Source organism: Lissotriton vulgaris, unplaced genomic scaffold (assembly GCF_964263255.1).
Source record: "Lissotriton vulgaris unplaced genomic scaffold, aLisVul1.2 SCAFFOLD_292, whole genome shotgun sequence".
In the NCBI taxonomy this organism is placed as follows: domain Eukaryota; kingdom Metazoa; phylum Chordata; class Amphibia; order Caudata; family Salamandridae; genus Lissotriton; species Lissotriton vulgaris.
Window position 1 is genome coordinate 1,800,968 of NW_028249215.1, and position 21,006 is coordinate 1,821,973.

The 21,006-nt window shown below is 45.2% G+C and overlaps 1 protein-coding gene across 1 annotated transcript in view; it reads right to left on the minus strand.

The window, feature by feature from the left end:
- The window catches only part of NARS2 (asparaginyl-tRNA synthetase 2, mitochondrial), a 198,660-nt gene that overhangs the window by 161,932 nt on the left and 15,722 nt on the right, over nt 1-21,006 (minus strand). Inside the window, exon 4 of the mRNA XM_086950286.1 lies at nt 3,453-3,519. Coding sequence (XP_086806412.1) covers nt 3,453-3,519 — 67 coding nt within the window. The remainder of the gene's footprint in view (nt 1-3,452; nt 3,520-21,006) is intronic.

The window sequence follows — 21,006 nt, forward strand, 5'->3', positions numbered from 1 at the left end:
AGAATAGTATATTTAAAACAAACATGTGTGGTCTGTTTGAGCTGCCAGTTCACCTCTGCCTAGAACAGGGGTCTCCAACCTTTTCTGTTTAGAGAGCTACTTCTGCTCAAGTAAAGTCCTTCCGAGCTACTAGCACATTTGATAAATATAACAGAGTGACCACATAAGTGACATTACAGTATACGCACCCTCAGCAGCATTATCAATCAGTACTGGCCACTCAAGCATTCCAGGAAAGGTTACCAACAGAAATGCCAGGAAAAAGCTTATCAATATGAAATGACAAATGAAATACCAGCCACGCATCATGTGCGAAGGACAGAACGATAACAGCAAGCCTCTCCAACTCGGCTTGAATGATCGTTTAACTATCAGCTTTGCTTTTTTTTCGAACTGCACTTTTTTTGTATGCATCAGCACATACGTTTCTGAATATGCACAGTTTTCTATCAAACACCACTTTCCATTTAGGGCCAACAAACTACAGTTTCCAGAAGAAAAATCTTTTCTGAAAAAACATAAATGTTGCCTTCAAAAATAAATTTTCATTGTCGGGAAATACTCAATCCCAACACATTAATTTACCATTTTCACTGACTATTCGTATGCATAAATGCCTCACATGGACAGTTTCTGCTTAGAATGCCCAGGCATTACAATTATAGATTGTGGAGGCGAACCATAACACCAATGATGGCTGTAAAATGCCAATAATGCCCACCATCATGCCAACACTGTGCCGAGATACCAACATATCCAGGATGCGCACAATATATCAGTCATGGCCATTATTATGTGAGGAGTGGCCACCACTATGTCCCGGATGGCTCAAAGTAGGTCTTTCATGCTCTTAGTACGCCAATAATGGCCGACATTATGCTACGACTAGACCATGATTGACCAAAATAGTCCTGAATGGCCATTATTATGCCAGCACAGACACAACTGAGACAGACCCCTTTTACGAGGTGCTCGTATATACTTTTGGTGGTCCTTCACACCAGGTATAGCTTTTTGGGGAATTACACATTTTTTCGGCAGGGACATAATGTCACACACTAACAACTAAATGTGCACATATACATGCACACAAATTACTGCACAAGAGGCTCTTTATTGTTTCGGCTCTGGATTTACACCCTGCTCTCCTCAGCTCTTGCACTGATCATGGACCCAACTAACACATTTTCGCTGTGGGCCCTGCCGTCCCACCCTCAATTGTTAAATTGAAATGGTCTAAAGAGGCCTTGCTGGGATTCAAACTCGTGACAGCCAATCACAATGCATTCTGGGGTGCACTGTTATTCCACTGGAGCCAATTATTAGGAGGGGATGCTAGTAGTTTTCATGTGGGTAAAAATCCTGCAATCAGCTTCAGAATGTGTTTACATTTGGACTCTTCATGGCCAGAAAGCTTCCCTTCATGGTGGAGTAATGCTTGACTTGGCAACAAACTTAGTTTCTCATTTGTATGATAGGTTTTGGACTCCACATATAATGAATGATGAAATGGCATGCAGATGTTTACTGTGATGTTGACAAATGAACCAAATAGCTATTTTCAGTTTTTGCTTTTAGTAATTTTTACATGAGGCATTTATTGCTTTCTGCTCTTGGGAAAGTCTTGTGAGGGATATTGATTGGGCATATTTTTCTCTTTCATCGCTAATGGACTTTTCTTTATTGCCAACTTTTTTTTTATTTCCACAATAATCAAGACCACTGATTTACAAAGGAAAGTCTCAAACAGCTCACCAAGTACAAAACAGAAACCGAGAACTGCTTGGGATGTGAGATGTTTGCTGCTCTTTCAATGACTCGCGCTCTTCTTTGTAGTTTATTGCTAATTGCTAGGTCTCTGGCCTGGCAGCAAAATGCAGCTGTTGGGCCTGAAGAAAATCGAAAAAGGAAGGCTTGTGGGGAGAAAAGAGGGGAAAGGTTAGGGGAGTGAGTGACAGCAGTGGTAGGAAGTGAGTTGAGAGCAAGCAACAAGGAGAAGGTGGGTTGAGAGAAGCACACAAGGAAGACAGCTGAAAACACATGCACTCTTATGGAGGGCTTAAGAAAAAAATTGTCCCTAAAGGCGAATATAGGAAGCACAAAAGCTAGCTAATGGAAGAGATGAAAAAAGGCTATGATCCATGGAAGGGACAAACACAAGATGGTCAGTCTGAAACAAGGATAGCCATCGATTAAAGCAAGTAAAGCCAGTCATCGGTACGCACAGGCAGGCTCCAAGTCCCTTTGTGTTCTTGGTAAGCCCAGAATACGTCTTTCACAATCAGGCAGCTTGCACGGTCTGTTAGGCTAGACCTAAAAAGTGGAACTATATGCAATCTTATTTTCTTTTCAACAAGAAGTGCAACACATTATGTCTAAGTGCTTTTGTTCAAAATTACAGAAAAGTGCTTGCAGGCACTGAAGAAACTGTAACTTAGTGGTTTCCCAAATTCCTATGTTGGTGAAGACAAAAAACACTGGAAATCTACCATTCAAACTTGCAAATGTATGGCTAGTCTGCCTCTTGCAAACCTATCCTTCTTATGAGGTCATAGTGCTCTTAAGTCAGTGATGCTCTTTTCACTAGAATTAGTGACATGCCGATTCCGTCAAAATATCTTTCCCCTGCACACCAATGCCAGTAAGCTTTACACATTCTGTTGTGGCTGAGTTAGCTGCAACCCCATGTATGCTAGGCCATCATATCACTGAAGCAGAGCGCTGGATTTAATTAAACTCAGAGCAGAAGCCTTTGTTTACATATCGGGTTCACCCTTTGCACAGTAAGGGGAAGATTAGTGCAATGGACAACTGACTAGAGAAGGAGGTCACATCACTGGCACATTCATAGATCAGTAGCATCAAGCGACACTGAGCAGTCAATCATGTTAGTTATTGTGGCATAGCCTTATGTGCCCCTTGTGGGTGGCTCAAAACTATGGGTGAGGCCCGTGCAACTTACTAACATTATTGACAGGTTCCATAATATATAATAGTGAATTACAAAAGAGGTATTTTGTGCAAATCAGTGTCCTGCAACAGTTGGCTACAGCATTCAGAAATCTAAAGTATGGTGTAAGATCTTTTTATATTAAGAGCTGTAGATGCGGCAGTCATCTTTTCTATGGGTTAGGCTTAACAGGTTTTGTTGTAGAATGCCACCCTCTATCACTTTCACAAATTTTTACATTTCCAAATTCATGAAGTATTCTGGACATATATACCATACATACTGGAGGATCTACCACTCTGCTCGGTCACTAGATCATCCTTCTTTCTTTTCTGGTACTGTAGACCCATGCACACTGCAGGGACACTAACCTAGCCACCTATTGCATCACCATTTATTGGGTCACCTTTTGTTTACGTCAGAGCAATGAAAGCCCTGAATGAGGTTGTTCATAGCTACCACAGTCCATCCAAAGTCATTTGAGTCCAAAAGTGATACCCACCTCAGGTTTAAATCTGAATGCATCTGTAGCTTTCTTCAGTACATCAATAGCTTCAGTATATGACATTCTGTAAATACACAGAAACCAGTCATGGGTAAATAAATCTAAATGTTTAAAAATGCTAGACAACGGAACAACATTTTCATTTACTTTTCAATACAGACCTGGCATTCCTTTGTTCACAATTACAAGTGCAAGCATTGTCCGGTGCAAACTAAAGAGCACATGTTTATTATTACCCAACTCAATGGTACTCATTTTTTCGACCTCAAATGGATGAAAGGCTGAGTGGACCCATCGGGATTTGAACCTGTGACCATGAGGTCGAACACAGGCCATTGCACTGGCTGCTTAAGTGTCCACAATTGTTCTCTGTTTCAAGACTATGCGATTTTCTTCTCTTTTATGGAGAAACTTGCATTGCTTTAAGCTCTTATTTCTAAAGGTCGGTTCCCAGTGGTTTACTATGCTAGCACGACTCGTGTTTTTACCACCAGCTCTTAATGAAGAGAGGACACACTCAAATGTATCCATTGTCAATGATGTGCCCTTTATGATGTTACCTTTTTTCAAAGCATATTTTCTATACTACAGTCAGGGTCGCTGAAATTATGCGATTGTGTTGCCACGGCCATTTTCGCATAATTATAGATTTGCAGAATTTGCTACAAAATCCATTAGGTGCAGCAAAATCTGCAGATTTCAACAAAAGAAAAATGTGTTCCCCGTCCAAACGGTTCAAAAGTTACTAAAAATGAAGCGACGTGTTGCTGTGCAGGTGAAAGCCCTTAGAAAAGCTGGACTCGTCACCTTTCTGATGCTTACTGCCATATTTAGGTATTAAACTGGTACTGATAAAGTGCAACCAATGCCCAGACAGTGTTACCAAGTTAAACAAGCATTTGCAATGCAATAGGCCTTGCATTTACGTAAGTTTAAGCGATTGGCATTGTAAATGACAATGCCTTTTATTTATGTTTTAAAAATGAAAACAAAAATAAAAGACATTGTTATTTGCAATGTCAATAGCTCAAACGCGTGTAAATGCGAGACCTATAGCATTGCAAATGCTTGTTAACAGAGGGGCCAGGAAAACCTTAGTCCCCTTCAAGAGTAGTGTCAGCGCCCTGAAAACTTCACTTACCGCATCCGAGCACACGGTCTGCAGTCCTTAACCCTACAAGTCCAGTGACTGCACTTTGTGATCTTACCTGCCATCGGCATGTCCACTTCCTCAGTGGTAGGCCTTTCATCACCCAGCGGTGCTCTATGCCCTCTCCATGCACAGTGTGGGCACATTCCCAGCTGCTTGTGCACCCAGTACTACTGGCACCCTCGACCAAGCCCCTCCAGTGGCAGAAGCATCCCATCGCCCTCACTGAGCTCTTTGTGCCCAGTGTCATCTCTGTGCCTGCCCTCTTCATGCCCAATATCAGTTCTCAGTAAGTAACCTTCCCCAGTCCAACCATTCTCCTGACACCGACCTCAGTGACTCTTTATGTCCAGAGTCAGCACCATGTGACCATGCCTGCCCAGGCCCCCATCCTGGACCCTGCCTGCCTAGTGTCAGCATGCAGCATAAGCACTGTAATGCTACAGTACTCCCGGCATGCTCAATATCTGCTGCCTTTAAAACTTCCCATGCTCTCTACGCCGTGACAGCATACAAACCTCTTCTGTCTTCTCTGTTCACATCACATTCCCCAACGTCAGCAGCCCTAACTCCTTATTGCCCTCTTATACCCAGTTTGATCATTATACACCTGATCCCCGCATGTCCATTGGCTGCATTAGCACTCTATAATGCTATCTGCCCCCTGATTAGCCAATATCAGCGTCTTCTAAACTCTTCTCTCTATGCCAGTTATCCAAAGCAATTAGTTTCCACTGTCCAATGGCAGCAGCCCTAGACCCGCCCTGCCTATCGTCTCAATGCCCAGTGTAGGCACCTCCCAGTCCTACTCCATTCTTAGCGACAACCGCCTGCCCGCCCCCTCCATCTCCACAGCGAACCCAGACCATCCCCACCTTCTGCTGGTGACAGTGGCGCGCGATCCGAGGTGATAGGCAAGACGGCGAGGAGAGAGGTGCAGATTCTCTCCAGCAACCCCTTCCTCACCGAGAATCGATTGGCCGATGCAAATCCTGCATGCTTGCCCCCATCCAATGAGGAGGGGCGACAGAAGGTTCTCCCATTCAGAAAAATGGACGCTGGGGGGTTTACAATAAGTGGGCAGAGTCTGACTAGAGACAACAGGGAGTGAGGGAGCATCTGGGGCAACTAAGGTAGGAGGAGGGACAGACTGGAAGCGGGTGGGGTGCAGACAGAGGCGCTGCGGGCAGGAGTTAAAGCATGCCACCAGTGTGTGCAGCGCCAGACAGAGCTTGGTGCTCAGGGCGAGAGGAGCAGAGCGATGCTGAGGCAACCTGTAACGCACATGCACCAGCTGTAGACCCGGGAAATGCCAAGGTCATGCTAAACCCATGCTGAAAGAGTCTGAAGTGCTTGGCAAACTCTGCCTGTAAAATAATGGTGGTGCCAACCCACGCCGGTGGAAACCGACAATGGAAGGTGGACCCCGGATGACCCCAGTATTGGAAAGTGGACACTGGAGTACTCCACAAATGGAAAGTGGACACAGAGTCCCCATCGATGGAGAGCATACACTGAAAAAATCAGGCGATGCTTAGCCCATGCTGAAAAAAACAAGCGCTGCCAGCAAAAACCATCTCCAAGACACGCAGTCTGAGGAACATCACGTTAACAAGCATGCGAGTAGTGCGCGCGCCACAGCTAGACATCTGTTTTCCATTATTGCGCACGCATCTGTGCACGATAATTAAAAACAGAGGTGGCCTGTGTGGGTAACCGCAAGCAACAGGCCGTGGGCGGAGCAAAGGCGGGACATGCGTCCGCCTTTGCCCAATTGCGTGCTGTCTTTCTTAGAAAGCAAAACCAAAGGGGATGATGGATGGAGTGTTGAACATTGCAAGCACTCACCCCCAGTCAACTGATCTGGGTTTAATCCATCATCATTCTTTAGCTCACTCCGCCACCCCAGTTCAGACAGGGCCATATGCAAATCAGTCTCACCCTGTGCCTCATGGAAACAGTCCAGCCCAACTGCCAAGCAATGTCTTCCCTGGACTGGAAACAAGCATCCTGGGGCCGGTTTCTGGCTAATCAGCCGTCATCAGCCAGGCTAGCTTGAATCCAGTGGCAAAGTGAGCAAGAGACCCACGTCTGGGTATTCCCTGCCAACTTAGGGCGAACAAAGCAAAACCAAAGGGGATGATGGACGGAGCGTTGAACATTGCAAGCACTCACCCCCAGTCTACTGATCTGGGTTTAACCCATCATCATTCTTTAGCTCACTCCGCCACTCCAGTTCAGACATGGCCATATGCAAATCAGTTTGACCCTGTGCCTCATGGGAACAGACCAGCCCCAACTGCCAAGCCATGTCTTTCCTGGACCGGAAACAAGCATCCTGGGACTGGTGTATGGCTTATCAGCCATTATCAGCCAGGCTAGCTTGAATCCAGTGGCAAAGTGAGCAGGGAACCCACGTCTGGGCATACCTTGCCAACTTTGGTCTTGTCTTTCTTAGAAAGATGCACCCAAAAGCCAATAGCCTGTCACGAAAACAAAACCACACATACGAGCGTGTGGTGAGGTTTTCAAAGCCCTGTACTGATGACAATAAGCCTCGCAGAGCGAAGAGCGCATGCGCGCTCCAGCGCTAGGTCTGCAAGACCTAAAAATGTCAAAATAATGAAGCAATTCTATTACAAAATGTGCATCATCATAGTTAACCTGCATCATTTACTCTACCTTGCCGCATAATTTGGCCCTTTCCTGACGCATAACTCAGTTGGCCCTGACTATAGTTCATATTGATTTTAACCTGTCATACAGGTTTGGGGGTAAACTCTGCACACAAGTGGCAGCATGAGCACCATAGTTCTCTAGCACATTTTACGGTGTATTCAGCTGTAACTATTGCTAAGCAGAAAAATACCAGCCTCTTCTATGGAGGACACTCCAAATAATGCAGTAAAAAAATGGTGAACATAAAAAAATTGAATGGTATATATTTTTCTAAACCTGAGGTATGGGCAACCACCAGATAAGTGGCTTACTGCCTCAGTGTACTCCCTGTATTCGGCAAACACTCCCGTAAAATAGACAGAACGTTATAAAAGTTTCAATCAAAGATATCCCATTGACATTTTTATTGATGTCCAGGTCAGTCACATCAGTAATGATCGTGACCTGCCATAAAAAGGCGCTTTACGCTACAATTTGCGCTTCTTGATCTGAAGAGAGAGAGGCCTGGAGGTGAACAAAACCAACCTATCACACACGTCAGTTGTAACACTGAACACAACCAATCCTTGATCAACAAATACCCATGGTGCAACATTAAAAATACATTTGTAAGTACTTATCCACTTAAAAATCCTGCCATCAGAACTGAGAATTACTTATTTAACTCATCAAAAATAATTTTCTTTACAGCTTCCTTTTTTCCATAAAACTTCTCCCATAAAAATGTTGTTTTGCACAGATGTTTATATACCAATAGAGCCCCAAAAACAGCAGTAGGTTTAATTTTTTTTATTATTATTTACAGAATTTCATTAATCACATTTAAATAAAAGGTTCCAAAATTGACACACTGGTGCGCTGGCATACATCATAAAAACATGGTCAGGGCTAACACTAGAAAGGCTTGCAGACATGGAGATGGTCAACACAAACTTGAGTGCTCCTGCAGATTTGTTCTAAGGCCAGACCTTGGAAGATGGAGATGGTCAACAAGTCTAAGTAGAAGGACCCTATCTGAGATGCAAAGAATAATGCTCCCAAATCCAACTCGCGAGATACCAGACAATGTAACATTACTATGAGAGGGGTACGGAAAGAAAAACATCAATGGTGATGGATACAGCAATCCCTACTCCGTTGTTGTGGGTATCAAGAGCTGCCAAATACAACACGGAAGGCGATAGCCAAATGCCAGGAATCACATTTTCTTCTGGTGGCTGCTACATTGTTTACTGTGACTTTGCCTCATCTCTGTGACCAATGATCTGCAGTTGTATTGTGTTCTTCTGACTCCCCAGACCATTTGTTGCTTGTTGATACTACCATCACACAAGCAATTATTCCACTGATTCTCCAAAGAACTTCCTGTGCCTTATTGTTAACAATTCCAAGGCTTAATGCACCTCGTCTTAGCAGATGTAGGTTTTCCACCTTAGAGACAGCACTGTGGAAGTCTCTTCCTCATACAGTATCTTTTTCCCTGAGCAGAGCAGGGCCATAAAGATTTGACTTGTCATTCAGCACCAAGAAAGTAGCTAGGGCAGAGGTATACTTACGGTAAGTTGGGACTGTGGGGGAAGGTTTGCCAAAAATGCACTTGGGGCAGGGCTAGGGCTTGTAGAAAGCACACATACACTTTCACATCATAACCTAAAGCGCTGATACTTAATCCTATACAATCCTTAATGTGGGGCGGTGCCACACTTTACGAATGGAGGAAGCTGCCCTTGGACAAAACCCTGATACCATTAGATATGTAACACATGAGAAAAATAGGATATAGAAAGAAGTGAAGAAACACTCCCTGAATGAGAGTCAGCTAACTCAACATCATGTGTGCAACCATTCAAATGCAGCCCTGTATACCTCTGTTGCTAATTAGTTTTTCAGGTGTTTTTCCACTATTCAATTTTCATAAATGAACAGTATTTGAGTAGGAAGACTTAGGAATGGATCAGAAAGGGATGGACGTCAGGCAAGTTAAAATTATACATTATTAACAGAAGATGTTCAGATTCTCAGGATTCCAGTGTGTCATGTTTACCACGAAAAATGAATAATGTCTACTTCTTAGTATGAAGCTAGAAGGCAATAACAAATGATTCATCCAACTATTTGGGAGGATTTGCTGATAACACATACTACATAAATATGTGGGTGAAAGTTATGCAATCACCAGCAGATTCAGGGGAAAAACAATTTAAAACTGTAAAAATAAATGTCTTATTGCTATCAAAAGTAATTAAATAGAATGGGCTGGGCATGAGGAATCTCTAGTACTAGAATCTTAGGAAAAAAATAAAATGTTGTTGGGTAAGGAACTTTTTGTAATTCCTCTATCCTCATTTAATAGATATTATAGCACTGGTTAACACAGCAGGAATTGGAGGGCTGCTATGAAGTATGACTGGCACTAAAAGAGCATTAACATCTTTCAAGGGCCAACTTCTATGGCACGCTGACTGTTAGAAATTGGGTTCCTCGATGACTGAGGTATGAGCCCAGGTCAAGCAGTAACCACAATCCTAGTCAGTGCAAGGCACAAGTAAACCCTAAATTAACCTGTGGTCTCTCTCAGGTAGCTTGGCACAGAGGCAATGAGTAAAGTATTTGTGCAACACTTCAAACAGTAAAACTGGGAAAACACCAAGTTAGTAAAATAGAGCTTAATTTAATAAATAAAACAATACCAAAACGACAAAAATCCAATCAGTAGAACCGGAGTTAGGAATTTTTAAAGAATAAACTAAAATAGTGCTTAAAAGCATAAAGCAACAACCGGGGATATCTATTTACGCAGGACTGGGTCAAATACAAAAGTTCACAAACGTGATTGAGCGCATATCGGATACAGTCCCACATTAGTCCCACTGAAGTTTTACTTCTCACGTTTTGTGCCAAGAGCCCCATTCGCAGGGCAGAAGTTCGCCGGAAGCAAGGAAAGAGTCACCGACTACGGTCACAGGGTGTGAAGAGCAGGCCGGGCGTTGGAGTGGCGATCCACGCCAGCGGACATTGCTTGCTGGGTGAAGAGATCAACTTGCAGTGGCCCGCACTGATACTTTGTGTGAGCGGCGCGGTTCAGGAGAGAAAGGGCTCATTTGAAAGAGCCCAAAAGCATGACTTTAAGAGCGGGAAAACCACACCAAGGGCCCAGGGACTTGAGAGGTGCGTCTTGGAGAGGTCGGGAACGCTTTAAAGATTGGAGAGCCTTTTATGTCCATGAGGCTCAGATCAGGAAGCCAGCTGAGAAGCCCTTTGAGTCCCTCTGGGGTCCTCAATTCAAAATGGATTTTAGGTCCAGGTCTTCCTCTCCAGGCATGAGGGCAGCAGGTCAGCACAGCAAGGCAGCAGCTCCATCAGAGTGGTATCCAGCAGAGTTACAGTCATTTCAGCAGCACAACAGTCCATCTTCCTGGGAGAGGTTCCACAGGTCCAGAGATGTACAGAGTTGATGGTGTCTGAGGTCCAGTACTTATACCCAGTTGTTTCTTTGAAGGAGGGTACACTTCATAGACATGTCTTTGAAGTACACAGAGTCTCTGTCCTTCCTGCCCTGGCTCCAAACTCACTATAAGGGGTTATGTAGCCCTTTGATGTGTGAACAGGACACAGTCTAAACAGGTGTAAGCGAGGCTATGCCCAGTTCCTCCCTTCCATCCTGCCAAGACGGCCATCAGGTCACAACTAAGCTCCCATTGTGTGTGGCTGTCTAAGAGGAATACACAAAGCCCAACTGTCAAATACCCCAGACACATGATGAGACAGTCAACAGGTACCAAATGAGCTAATGTAAGAAAATGCCAACTTTCTGAAAGTGGAATTTTCGGAATTGCAATTTAAAATCCTACTTCCCTAGGAACTGTGATCTTAAATTGTGATTCCAGAGACACCAAACTTGAATCAAATATATGTTCCCATTTGGAAATTACTTTTACAAAACGTAATAAGGTAATCACAATGTTATCCTATGGGATATAAAGGCCTTGCAGTAGTCAAAAACAACAGACAGCTTTTCACAACCAGGATATGTAAAACTTTAAAGTACATGTCCAACTTTTTAAATACACTCCACCCTATCATATGGCTGCCTAGGGCCCACCTTAAGGGTGACTTATATTTATTAAAAAGGAAGGTTTGGGCCTGGCAAAAGGTTTATCTTTATGCATCAATGTAGTAGAATGCACAGCAAATTACAAAAGTCCTTGTTTAGGCGTGAAACCTGGAGCACGCTCAGTCCGTCCGTCCGCATGAATATGTTGCTCAGCCAGCGAATATGAATTGACAAACAAGTTCACGTCAATGAGATAGTTTTTTTACAACCGTGTTTTGAGACAGTTTCATCATTTTGTTATCATGGTCACGAAAGCAGTTTACTGGGTACATAAAACTGGAGGTTCACTTTTTTTCATAGTTTGCTGTTTCGAGAACACAACCGGAGTTATTTATGATTTTTTTAAACTAATTAGTAAACATCGAAAAAATTGTGTACATACAAGAAATTGTCAATGATTAAACATTCATATTTATTTGCACATATTTGTCTATATTATCATATGTCCTGTTTCATTTATTCATGTTTTAATATTGTTTGTGTTTTGAAAATTGTATTGTTTATTACATGCATGTTTTTGCCTTTAAAGCAACTTGTGTATCAGATTTTCATTTAGCATTGTTAATTCGTGGTTCACTTTCTCTGCATCATAGTGGGTGTATGTCGTGATCACAGTATTTTGTCTATTTACACTGTACTGGTGTCACTTGCCACGGGCTAATTACATGGGATAATTTATAAATATCTCGACACACTCGCATTTGTTTTATCAGAGTATTCATTTATGGATTGGAAAGTTCTAGTGTGCTTTATTGTTGCAGGTAAATTAGTTTTTCAGTTACTGGCGCATTTAAGTTATCAGTTTAAAATGCTCTGTTATGTTATGGGGTTTTGGTGACTGTAGTAGTATTTTTACGCATATTCCGTGCACAATTTCAGTGAGGGTTTTCAGCACAGGCACACTCACTTAGAACAGAGTACAAATATGAGGGCACATTATTCAGCATTTAATTTCACGATGTAATTTACGCCTGTTAATGTTGCACAAACTATTTAGGTTTATTTTTTACATACACATGTTTGATTAGTCTCCACCTTATTTATTGGATGCATTTGATGGAGATCAGATTACATCATTTTAATTTCACGACATGTCATACTAGTATGTTTGGTGTCGTTCTAGTGATTGTTGGTTCTTAGGAGATCTTTTTTATCACTGTTACACCTGAGGAAGGGCAGTTTGCTCGAAATGCTTTTGTTTTACATCATCTATGCTGAATTATAAGGAATGGTGAATCGCCATGTATTCAGGAGAAACGCCTGGATAGGCATCTCGTTGAACTTGTTGTTGAAACATTGAAACACAAACCGTATGGATTCAAATGGATTACTAATGGATTAAATGGGATTAAGAACAGAAGAAATTGTTTCAACTTGTATGATTGTCAATTCATATTTGTTGCCTGTGTATCTGGAACTTAGGGGGACCTGATGAGGTTCCTGCTTCTACACAAAGAGGTTTAACTTGTCAGGTTGACATGGCAGGTGAACTGCACACACAGGCTCTGAAATGGCAAGCCTAAGACATCAGTGCTGCAGGCCCACTAGTAGCATTAAAAGTGCAGTCCCTTGGCACATGTAGTATTACCTTACAAGGGAATTACAAGTGCATTAAACATGCTGTTGGACCCGGCCCGTTGGGCAGGTTCACCCCTAGACTTTTTGCTTTTTCCTAGCCTGTTTATGGAACCTGGTGTTGGTGATTTTAGGCCTCTGCGCACTTTTTCACTGTGGTACAGTGTAAAGTGCTGGAGCTCTCTGTGTATGTATGGTGAGTGACCTGCCCTCCCATAGGAATGAATGGGGAATATGTATGCCCATGGTAGTCCCTGATGTGTGGGGAGTGCAGGGGCAAGTTTGGTATGTATGAACTCGTGAGAGTGAATGCTGCAAAATGATGTATGCGGCATGACTGTGTCTAGTCTAGAAGTACTACTTTTGGAAGTTGGCATATTTGTGTAAGTTGTTGCTGGCGTGTGATTGGCTGGTGAGCCTGGCCCAGAGTGCCTGGGCCTGCTTGTGGATTGACTGTCTGGTTTGAGGATGACAGGGGATGGAGAGCCCAAATGGTTGTCTGAGTCAGCCCATGGATGAAAGGCAGCATCTGCTGCCAGGGAAGTGGGAGGAGATGGCACCTGATAGTGAAGGGCTGTGCCTGCCTAACTACAAAGCTGGCTCCACCTCCCGCTGGGCGACTGACACCTCTGTCCCTGATACTGAAGGGACTTCCCTGTAACCAGTTCTGGCTGGTTCTCACACTGCCTGCTTCAAAGGACTTCCAAGGACTTCAAAGACTTTCCTGTATATAAGAAGGGGCTGTGTCCCCTTCCAAAATGTTCTTGTTTCTAACTTGAATCTGCCAGGGGCATGCTGCTGCTGGGTCTCAGGGGAATCCCTGGGCCCTGCCCAGCTCCTGGACATCTGATGGACTGCTGGGGGACTCTTCCTGGCTGTCCCCCTGCCTGGCTGCATCTTTGAGGACCTTTGCTGGACTTTGTTCTGCCCTGGAGACCTTCACCTGTGATGCTGGGACCCTTCTTAATGCAGGGGTCGTTCCTGTGGGCTTGTCTATGCCCCTAGCGCCTTGAGAGCACTCTTTGCGATATTACGGGCGTTTTTAGCGTCTCACGCCCTATGCGTGAGACTTGGCAGGTGCCTACCCTGCGATGTTGCCCGTATGTGGATTATCGATCCTGCGAGTGCCCACCTCGCTTATTTTGGATTTATTGTCCTCTGGCAGGTGCCTACCCTGCCAGGGACCTTGCCGTGACATTATGTATTTTCCACGAGGGAGCCCACTCCTCGGGAAACTGTGCCTGCGCCTGCCTGTCTAAGGAAAGGGCCGCCGCGCTGCCCGCGGCGACCCGGAAGTACCTGGCCGGCCGGCCAATCCCTTCGCGGCCGGCCGGAAGTCCCGCCCCGCAGCTTGGGAGGCGGGAGAAAGGAGTGAAGTGCGGCCGGGAGACGAGGCGGCTCGAAGGAGGACAGGAAGCTGGCTGCCCGGTTCCCCGGGGCTCCCGAGTGAAGGGAGACCCCGGGGAGAGAGAAGAGGTCTGGCGCTTGTCAGGGGAGCCCAGCAGAGGAAGCCGCGTGTGAGGCAGAGCCCCCCCCCCCCCGCCCCCGAACAGCCGGGTGAGTGTTTGAAGGGCTGGGGGTAGGCGGGGAACTCCGCGAATGGCAGTGCCTGATCGAGGCAGCATTCGAGCGGCCCCATGGCAGCGGGTCGCTCCTCTCTTCTTCCCGTGGTGGGTGCTGAGTCAGGGCGGCCCCGGATGGCAGTGGGCCGCCCCACCAATTTTGCAAACGAGCGGGAGGGGCGCCGGGACATGTTGTCGGTGTGCGCCCCTCCCGAAGCGCGAGCTCGCGCTCCTTGTTCATGGGGGGCCACGAGAGCTTCAAGGGCGGCCCCAGCTTGCAGCGGGTCGCCCCAACGTTCTAGAGCCCCGAGAGGCTCCCTGGGGGGGCCATTTTAATTGGAGGGGGGCGCCGGGGTACATCGTCGGTGCCCGCCCCCTCCTACCAGAGAGCACATTGTTTTTAGAGCCTCTGTGGCTCCAACGATGGGCCTGCCTTGTCCCAGAGCCTGTGTGGCTCCAACAGTGTGGCACAGTTTGCGCCTAAGGGCCAGTGAGGGCCCTGGCGCAGTTTTGTTGATTCTCCAGTTGCCCAGCACTTTGTGGGCAGCTGCCACGTTTAGGCTTTTTGTACTTTTGAAACTGGCGCTGCATGGCAGCGCACCCTGACTTTGGACTCAGGGCACCTTTGCCCCACAAGGCCAGTTGGCCTAGGGACTGCCACAGGTAGTGGCTTATGTAGTGTTGGCGCAATGTGATTTCTATGCTTTTTAATAGTTATTGCTAATGTGAGTTTTTGAGCTATTGATTTATTATGCACCTCTGAATGCTTAGTCATCATGTGTCTTCTTCCGCTGCACCCCTGAATGTATTTTATTGCATCATGTGCTTTATTCTTAACACCTCTGAATGCTTAGTCATCATGTGTCTTCTTGCGCTGCACCCCTGAATGTATTTTATTGCATCATGTGCTTTATTCTTAACACCTCTGAATGCTTTAGGCATCATGTGTTTCTCTTTATTACTCCTCTGAATGTAGGTTATTGCATCATGGGTAATGTGTTCTTTTCCTAGACCCCTAAACGCTGAGTGATACTTAGGTGGTTGTCTTTTCTACTCCTCTGAATGTAGGTTTATTGCATCATGAGTAATGTATTCTTTCTTAGACCCCTAAATGCTGTGTGATACTTAGGTGGTTGTTCTTTTTAGTACAGGTGGTCCTAGTAAGGTCCTGGTTCCTGTTACCAGTGGTTACTGGTTGTGATCTTTGTGATTACCATTTTATGTTTATTATTTTTTATCTAGAAGTACTATATCTGATTCTGACAGGCGCCCATGTGGCCCTGTCTGGTGTACATAATCCCTGTGAATATTGCCCGTGCCAGTTGGCACAATGTAGATGTGTGATTTTATCTGATGTGTTTTTACAATACAAAAGTTATTTTTATAATAACCTTGTGTGGAGTCTCTTTTGTGGTGTGCCTAGTATGTTGTTGCTGTTGTGCGCTGGCGCAAATGCTTTACACATTGCCTCCGAGTTTAGCCTTACTGCTTGAGCCAAGCTACCAAGGGGGTGAGCAGAGGTTATCTTGGCGTGTGACTTCCTTGCCCTGACTAGAATGGTGGGTTCTGCCTGGCTTTGGCGTCAGCCTTAGCCTACCAGAAATAGCCAGTTCTAACACATGCCAATTGGGTATAAGCCAATTCTAACATGTTTTAAGGAGAGAGCACAAGCACTTTAGCACTGGTTAGAAGCGGTAAAGTGCACAGAGTCCTAAGTCCAACAAAAACAAATTAAGGAACAAGCATTTGCAATGCAATAGGTCTCGCATTAGGAAAGTTTGCGCTATTGGTATTGTAAATGACAATTTTTTAATTTTTGTGTTGGTTTTGAAAATAGCTAAATTAATAGGTTTGTCATTTACAATGCCAATAGTTATAACTTTCGCAAATGTGACACCTATAGCATTTGTAATGGAATAGATGTTGTATTTACGTGATTTAGATGTATTGATATTACAAATAACAATGGCTTTTAATTTTTTTTAATAATTAATACTTAAGTAAAAGTTATTGTAATTTATAATGCCAATAGCTTAAACTTTTGTAAATAACTTTTGTGAAGATTATGTTCAGTGTATTTTATTGTGATGAAAATCCACTATGCATGTGCACGAGTCAAAGGGACCACTGTAGAATCAAGATAGTTTTCTTCAGGCTTTTTTTCTGCTGAAGTTCGGCATTAGGAGACAAGTATTTTTTGTTTTTTTGCCAATGTGGAACAGAATTATTAAAAAGCATGGCCAAAGCAAATAGGTGTGCATCGGCAAGGAGAAATGGTAAGACCAAGTGACTGTCCATGCAGGTTATACCTTCCTTCCATTTCAAATTGTTTTTTCCACTCCGTAAGAGCAGTTCCCACCTCAAGTTCTGTAGCAGATGTCTCAGCTGCTGGCATTTGGTACAGGCGTGCACTACATCCTTCAACTCCCCTCCCTTACATTACATTACTTCCTGTTCATTACTTCTTGCCTTTTCCTGCGAGACGTGAGGAATGTCTACAGAGCTACCTCCCCAAAACAAAAACTAGCTCTGGCTAACCAACCATATGTCCTCCCACTGGCTCTACTGCAAACTTTACGCCACTGACGATATCGTGCCAAATCCACCAAAGGGTGACTATGATGTAAAAAAAAAAAAAAACTACAAATACGTTAACCAGTTTCCTATCATCTGCCAAGTGCAAAATCTCCAACCAGCCTGCTATCATTAAACACTATGACCTTTTCAAAAAATGACTTCCCTCGAAGCCTGGCTCTTATCAAACGACCTTGTGAAAAGTCTAAGTGCCCATCCACTTTAGTTTTGATTCCTCGACTGGATGCCAACAGAAGTGTGCCAACCAGCTGCAACCCCTTTCCTTGCCTGAAGGCGCATGCAACATCAAGCTAAGCAAACTCCAGCCTGCATACGTGCCACCAGGCTCACGCATGTAGCCCAAGACCTTTCTGCTGACTCTAGCTCTCTCTAAACTTTGCACTCCTTACTGTTCCACTGAGGTGCAGCAACAAAGACTGCCTATCATGAAGACTAGAGTCATAGAATGGGGATGGTACTTGCTCATCCAGTCTTGTAGCCTGGCCTGCTTGGCCATTCTGCTGGCAGGGGAATCTGACACTGATCTTTAGCTGCTGGCTGTGAAGATTGCCCTCGCCAGTCCTTCAGTGCCTGGGCTGAAATAAGGACATGGTTCTCATACAAGTATTGTGAATAGGAGAGATACGAACACCACCTGAAAAACTACGTTGCCTCAAAGTGACATACTTGCTGGATGTGGTAAATACCTCCTATTCCGAGTTTACCCTTGAACTGAGTTAACGTGCAGAATCGGTATTTAACCACCCCGAATTCCGCACGTATTGCCTTCGTTTTCTTAGCCCGGGCCGAATGTTAATTACGCTGATGTAATCTGTGCCATTTTTAGAATTTCATGTTAGGCTGCTTACGTAAAAGTCCTGAAATTACACCACATTGTGTAATTACGCCATGTAGTTAGGGCACAGTTCGCTGCAAAATTGTAGAGTTGAAACACGGGAACAACCAGACCATGAGCAGCTGCTGTCTGCTACTGTTTTTTTTTTGGTGCAAGAGGCGTCTTCGAATCAAAAACAAGCCCGCGACAAAACAAAAAAAAATGCGTGGTGAAAACGAGTCCTGACACGCAAATGGGATTTCCGGCCGGGAGAAAGGAGAGGCGTGACACGCACGAACTGTCCTGAAGGGGCGGAGAAACAACGGAGCGGGCTGCGGAGTCTAGACACAGAGGGACAGGACAAGAGGAGAAGGTGAGGGGGGGCGTCGGGGCACATTAACGGTGCCCGCCCCCCCAGGGATGGAAGCCCTGCGTGTGCCCGGTGAGCGGGGTTGGGAGTGTGTGTGCGCGTTTGTGTGTGTATGTAAGCCGGAGGGGGCGTGCGCTTGTATGTGCCTTCGTGTGTTGTACCCGTGTGTGTGCCTGCCTGCGTGTATGTGTGTGTGTGATGATGGGGTGGCAGCGTGTGTGCGTGCATGCAGAGGGGTGGGGGCTGGCTGTGTCTGTGTGTGTGTGTGGTGAGTTCGTCTGCGTAAGCGTGGCTCAGACGCGCGCTCCCGAGGTCAAAACTGACTATGAAAAAGCGCGCGTCTGACTCGTGTCTTCATTCCTAAATACGGGCGACAATAAGTCTAAAGCAGACGCCATCAATGCTTACACATTGAATGTAGGTCTGCTCAACCTAAAAAGCAAGCAATCCAGCATTTCCCCGTCAAATGGCGGAAAGCCGTAGGGCCATGCAAGCGAGCGTGTAGATCCATACACATGTCGGGTATGGATGCTATGAGGTATATGTTCGGTACTGAGTGGTGCACAACACCAAGGCACACATTTACTAACTTTGGCGCAACACAGCCCAGCAACACAACTTGCTGCACTGCATCAAATGGCAAAAGCAGGAATGTATCAAATGTACTAATGTATGGCACATTCCTGCTCTCTGTGCTGGCGCACACACTGCAACCTAGCGCAAATGCACGCTTACACCATGGGGGAAGCATGCCTGTGTTACAGGTAGGAATTTTTTGTGCAGGAAGGGACCTATTCAGCACAAAATCTATTTTCAGATGCATTTTCCTCTTTCTACTTGTGGTACAGGATGCAGTACACCTTGAAAGAAGAAATAATGAGGAGGAATAAAGATATTTCTCCCTATTACGCCTCTGTTTTGGTCAAGTATATTATTCCCCTTCCCAACGCTGAGTAATGCAAGGCATCGACTTGCGCTGCTTTGTGTTACTCTGGATTTACTAAGCTATGCAGAGCCATACAGGCTGGCTTTGCATGGCTTAGTAAATCTCACTGAAGCCCCTGGGTTGCCTTGCACCACCTTGCATGATATAATGGCAACCCAAGGGCTTCAAAATCTGGGCCCAAGTTTACAGACTTGAAGCTATATTTACTAACATTTTGCTTCGAGGTTGTGCAACTTTTGTGGCACAGGCACTATGCAAAATCTTAGTAGATATTTACGAAGCCATGCAAAGTGCGAGTTGCGCCACATTATGTGGCTTTGTAAAGAAATGTAATGCAACACAGTTGTTTACTATGCATTGCATTACATTTTATTTTGGGAGGCGTGACCCAAAAAGTTCAGAGGCAGGGGCATTCGGCCCTAGAGATTGCAGCCAGGAGGCTAGAGAAATTGCCCAATGGGATGCAGACTCAGCGCACACACACACTGCGTTGTGTGAAAGATTAGTAAATATAGACCTTTGTGTCATTCCTCCACATACAATGCGATAGAACCACCAGATACCTCGTGTCTGTGGCTCAGGGTGTGAAGAGCAATGTTTGGGTTGCCACCCAAGATCCCTTTCTAATCCCCTTTTTTTTTTAAATGTCACCAATTTGCAAGCTGATAAGTTGAAAGTCGATTTACAAAAGGGGGTGGTGATGAACAGAGTGTCTGAATTGAGCAGACCACTCTTACCCAGTCCAAAGATCAGGGCTTGATCCATCACCGTTATTTATCTCACTGCCCCATCCCAGCTCAGAACATGGCTATATGCAAATCAGTCTGTCCCTGGCCCAGTGCATCATGGGAACAGGGCAGACTAAACTACCAAGCCAATTCTTTACCAGAAAGGAGACAAGCTACCGGGGACCGGTTTCTGGCATTTCAGCCTCTTCGGCCCGGCTTGCTTGAATCCTGATGGAGCAGTGAGAAAGGGACTCATGTCTGAGTATACCCTGCCACACCTATAGTGGCCAAAATCGATTTACAAAAGGGGGTGGTGATGAACAGAGTGTCTGAATTGAGCAGACCACTCTTACCCAGTCCAAAGATCAGGGCTTGATCCATCACCGTTATTTATCTCACTGCCCCATCCCAGCTCAGAACATGGCTATATGCAAATCAGTCTGTCCCTGGCCCAGTGCATCATGGGAACAGGGCAGACTAAACTACCAAGCCAATTCTTTACCAGAAAGGAGACAAGCTACCGGGGACCGGTTTCTGGCATTTCAGCCTCTTCGGCCCGGCTTGCTTGAATCCTGATGGAGCAGTGAGAAAGGGACTCATGTCTGAGTATACCCTGCCACACCTATAGTGGCCAAAATCGATTTACAAAAGGGGGTGGTGATGAACAGAGTGTCTGAATTGAGCAGACCACTCTTACCCAGTCCAAAGATCAGGGCTTGATCCATCACCGTTATTTATCTCACTGCCCCATCCCAGCTCAGAACATGGCTATATGCAAATCAGTCTGTCCCTGGCCCAGTGCATCATGGGAACAGGGCAGACTAAACTACCAAGCCAATTCTTTACCAGAAAGGAGACAAGCTACCGGGGACCGGTTTCTGGCATTTCAGCCTCTTCGGCCCGGCTTGCTTGAATCCTGATGGAGCAGTGAGAAAGGGACTCATGTCTGAGTATACCCTGCCACACCTATAGTGGCCAAAATCGATTTACAAAAGGGGGTGGTGATGAACAGAGTGTT